The 4,700-nt window shown below is 39.7% G+C and overlaps 1 protein-coding gene across 1 annotated transcript; it reads left to right on the top strand.

The window, feature by feature from the left end:
• Positions 1 to 3,379: 3,379 nt before the first annotated feature.
• Positions 3,380 to 4,339, top strand: LOC103194544 (olfactory receptor 8S1-like). The gene has a single exon (XM_007937962.1). The coding sequence runs from the start codon at positions 3,380 to 3,382 to the stop codon at positions 4,337 to 4,339; it is 960 nt and encodes a 319-aa protein (XP_007936153.1).
• The last annotated feature ends 361 nt before the right edge of the window (positions 4,340 to 4,700 follow it).

The raw sequence follows: 4,700 nt of genomic DNA, 5'->3' as shown, positions 1-4,700 counted from the left end.
AAAGAAGGATTGCCCATGGCTGTTGCACTGTGTTAGTGCAGAATCCAGTAACATTTTTCATCATCATAGGATCTTATAAACTCCACCTTGATACAAGGTAGAGAACACCACCTTTTCCAGTTCATCTTCCTTCTTAATAGATGAATTCAAGTAAGAGTCTTGCAGCCAAGTTGAAGAACAGGTCATCCGATTGGACAAATACAGGTAATGTGTATTTGGATTATGGGGAGGATTTTGAGGCTGCGTTTATGGCTGAACAGTCAATGAATAGGGATTCAGAAATTCTAATTCCCCTTGTCCAGGCTTGGGCTTAATCTTGTTGGAAATGACCATGACCAGGAAATCGACTGAGCCACCATAATGAATCCTATGGATGAACCGAAGTTCAGATTTTAGGGTGGAAGTCTGAGGCTGGAAGCTGTGGACAAACAGTCAGTGTTCAAGCAGTTATAGCTTGTTCCAAACCACATCTGTAGATATTAGACAAATAGAGTGCAGGGATATGAGCCCAATCTGACCATGAGGAAGAAATACGGTATATGGAGACTGAGGATAATGTGTCAGGATGAAAGTCAGTGAAGTTAATCCAAATACCTGTGCAACACACACACACACACACACACACACACACACACATATAAAGAATTGTCTATTCTATCTCTGTTTTAAGCAGGCTGCAGAGTAAGGGCTTAGGAAATGATGGGTAGGGGACTTGTTCAGTGGGGTTGGGATGAGTAGAAGCAGGTATTTCCAGCAGAAACTGAGATTCAAACTGTCACAGTTCCTTGGGACAAATTCCTAAATTCTTTCCTTGTATTGTCTGGGAAAATGGTCCAGAGTATGTAGAACTGAACAGAGTTCTCTATTCTGGCAGCTGGCACAGCCAGGCCTCTTCAAGTATTACTGTGGCAAGAAAGCCTTTCAAGTATTTCTCTTGCTTGCTTGTCCAGATCTTCAATCTTTCCTGTTATATACATCCATCCTTGTAATGTTATAGAGGATGGGCCAGGGAGTCTACACGGAATCCCAATCACTTCCTTATTATTTCTGGAGACTGGCAGCTATACTCTGTACATTCATTTCCATGCTTGTCTCTCTGAATAAAGACACAGGCGATACTCCAAAGCTGTTTATTCTATTAAGAGAGAGATTCTATTCCAAAATACTTACAAACTGCCAATTCGTCTTCCAAGTGGGATTTTTAGCAGGAGATGGCAGCTATTTGTAGTGATTTCAAGGTGATTTTCTTACACATCTCTTAATAAAGAATTATAACGAAGCAGGAGTAGCTGAAAAAACTTTGATTTTTGACAGTATTTAACCCTATATGAGAATATGTGATTTTTGGCTAGAAATACAATTTCAAAGAATAATATTGGAGATGATTATGATAATAGTCATAATCATGACAGATATTTCCTGAATAGTTAAGAGTACTTTGTTTTCAGATAGCTTTTTATGTAATTTAATATTAAATCCTGAAAATCTTATACTACTGTTATTCTGTTCATTTTACATGTAAGGAAATTGAGGCACAGAGATTTATACATCATGAACAACAACATATAGTTACTTGATGGTGGAGTTGTTATTTGAATGTAATTTCACTCAAGAGTCCCCATGCTATTGATGCTACGACCATGCATCAGCTTCTCACAATGACTCCAGTTTTACCAAATGTGACTTGCCTTTTCTCAGGGTTGAACCTTTGAACACATTGTTCATACAAACTGAGTGCCTCCCTGGTACGTGTTTTCCTAGAGCATCATATACTTTCTTAAAAGTTTTGCTCAAATCCTCACAGTGTAAACGTTATTATTGATCTCTCTCTAATTCACGTTTTGAGGTTTATTAAGCACCAATTACCCTATATTATAATATCCTGTCCAGAGACATATCAAAGGTATGGTAAGTATGATGCCTACCCTGGGCACCAAATGCTGGAGGCACCAATGAACAGTTTACATTAGCCATTGAAGTTTCCATCACCAGCTGAGAGAGATCATCCTGAAAATTAAAACAAATTGCCATAGGCCCTGTTTTCAGTAGATATGCCTCTGGTCCTCTCTTCCTGTCCTTCAATGAACTGCAACCATTTTAAGAGAAGGGAGAACATGTCATTTATCTTTAGGTTCTCTAGGTTCAATTATATGCTTTCCTTTCTGAAGGAAGACACCTTCAAAAATGCCAATGTTGTTTACTCTTTTAAGAGAGAGATTCCACTCCAAACTAATTCCAAACTGCCAACATGTCTTCCAACTGGGGTCTTGAGCAGAGGATGGCAGCTACTGATAGTGATGTCACAGTGATTTTCTTGCACCTCTCTTAATAAAGAATTATAAGAAAACAGCAGTAACAGCAACAACTTTTATCTTTAACAATACTTCACCTTATATGAGAATTTATCTGATATTTGGCTAGAATTACAACCTTAAAGAATAATATTGATGATGATGAAAATGATGATAGTCATAGTAATGACAGAAATTTCTTGAAGAGTTAAGAGTAGGTGTTTTTCAAATAACTTTTTCTACAATTTGATCCTGAAAATTTTTTGTACTACTGTTACTAGGTGCATCTTACATATGAAGAAGTTGAGGCAGAGATTTACACATCATGTACAAGGTCAAATATCTAGTTAGTGGTGGAGTTGTTATATGAATGTAACCTAACCCAAGGGTCCACATGACTTTGATTCATGATACTCACTCACACCTTGGATATCAGCTTTTCAGCACTACCTATGTTTCACCAAATGTGACTTTACTTTTCTCAGGCTTGAATCTTTGGACACATTGTTCATACAGACTAAGTGCCCTGCTGATACATACTTTCCTAGAGCAAGCATATGCTTTCTTAAAAGTGCTTCTCATAACCCCATAATGTACTGTCATTATTGATCCCTCTCTAAGTCATATTTTGAGATCCATTTACACCAATTACGCAGTTTTGCACCAACTACGTATCCTTCCCAGAGGCATATTGAAGAAATAGCAAGTACGACTCCTACTCTGGGTGCTACTTGAAGGGAGGCACCAATGAGCAATTTCTATTAGCCATCAAAGTTTTCATCACCAGAGGAGGGAGAAAATGCTGCAATTTAAAACTAATTGTCATAGATGTTTTTTCTGTAGATATGCTTCTGGTCTTATCTTCATATTCTTCAACAGAGGGGCCCCATTTTAAGAGCAGGGACCTCATCTCATTCATCTTTATGTCTCAAGTAACTGACAAAAACTCAAGGCCATAGTAGGAGCTAAAAATGTTGCTGAATAATGGTGATAGAAGAGAATAAATGCAAGAAGAAAACTGGTTAAGGCATAGTAGAACCTTAGCTGTCATGCTTTTTAAAAAATTCTAGGGAACACCCTTTTTGTAAATGGCCTTGAGGAACCAGAGCACCATCACTGAGTTCATCCTCCTTGGGCTGTCCACGGTGCCCCATGTCCAGGCTCTGCTCTTTGTGCTCTTCCTGGGGATTTACCTCCTGACTGTGATGGGAAACTGCATGGTGCTGCTGGTGATCAGGGTTGATTGCCACCTCCACACCCCCATGTACTTCTTCCTCAGTCACCTTTCTTTCCTGGATCTTTGCTTCTCTTCTGTCACTGTGCCCAAGATGCTAGAGAACTTCCTGTCTCAGAGAAAAACGATCTCAGTAAGATGCTGTCTGGCTCAGGTCTTCTTTGTAGTTCTCACTGCTGGGATGGAAGGCTGTTTGCTCTCAGTGATGGCCTATGACCGCTATGCTGCCATCTGCCACCCTCTGCTCTATGGACAGATCATGAGTAAACAGCTGTATATGCAGCTTGTGTGGGGCTCCTGGGGACTGGGCTTTCTGGATGCATTCATCAATATCCTCCTGGCTATGGACTTGGTGTTCTGTGAGGCCCACATCATCCACCATTTCAGCTGTGAGATGCCCTCTATCCTCCCTCTGTCCTGCTCTGATGTCTCCAGGAACATCATTGTCTTGCTCTGTTCCGTTATACTGCATGGGCTGGGATCCTTCCTCTTAGTCTCCTTATCCTATGCACGCATCATTTCCACCATCCTGAGCATCAGCTCCACCACAGGCAGAAGCAAGGCCTTCTCCACCTGCTCCTCCCACCTCATTGCAGTGACACTTTACTATGGTTCAGCTGTGCTGCGTCACCTTATGCCAAACTCAGGGTCCCTCATGGAGCTGATCTTCTCTGTGCAGTACAGTGTGATCACTCCCATGCTGAATCCCCTCATCTACAGCCTGAAGAACAAGGAGGTGAAGGCAGCTGTAAGAAGAACTTTGGGAAAATATTTGAAACAAATCAAGTGTTCCAATAAAGACAGATCATCATAGAGAATTGGGAAAACACGGTATAAACAATAAATTGGGTGAGTAAGGAGTATACCTGACTAACCAGAGCTTCTGATACTACAAACTAAACAAGTGCATGAGAGTGACAAAAAATTTCCATAGGAAGGAGAGTTCACTTTAATTAAGTTATTAAATAATCATCTTTATCTAGAATGTTTTGTTATGAACATAGAGATTCACTTCCCTCATTCTAAAACATTTCCCTAAGTTCTTGCATTTAGTGAAATCGTTTGTGTCATTAATCTATTATTTTTAATGAACTCTAGAGAGTTCATTAAAAAACCATAAATTTTATAATATTATTAAGTCCTGGATCAATGGAGAGAAAAATCAAAGATTGGGG

This window comes from Orycteropus afer, unplaced genomic scaffold, assembly GCF_000298275.1.
Source record: "Orycteropus afer afer isolate SDZICR_OR568_19922 unplaced genomic scaffold, OryAfe1.0 scaffold00045, whole genome shotgun sequence".
Taxonomy (NCBI): Eukaryota; Metazoa; Chordata; class Mammalia; order Tubulidentata; family Orycteropodidae; genus Orycteropus; species Orycteropus afer.
Note: the sequence above shows the minus strand (reverse complement) of the source record. Positions and strands in the feature narration are given on the sequence as shown.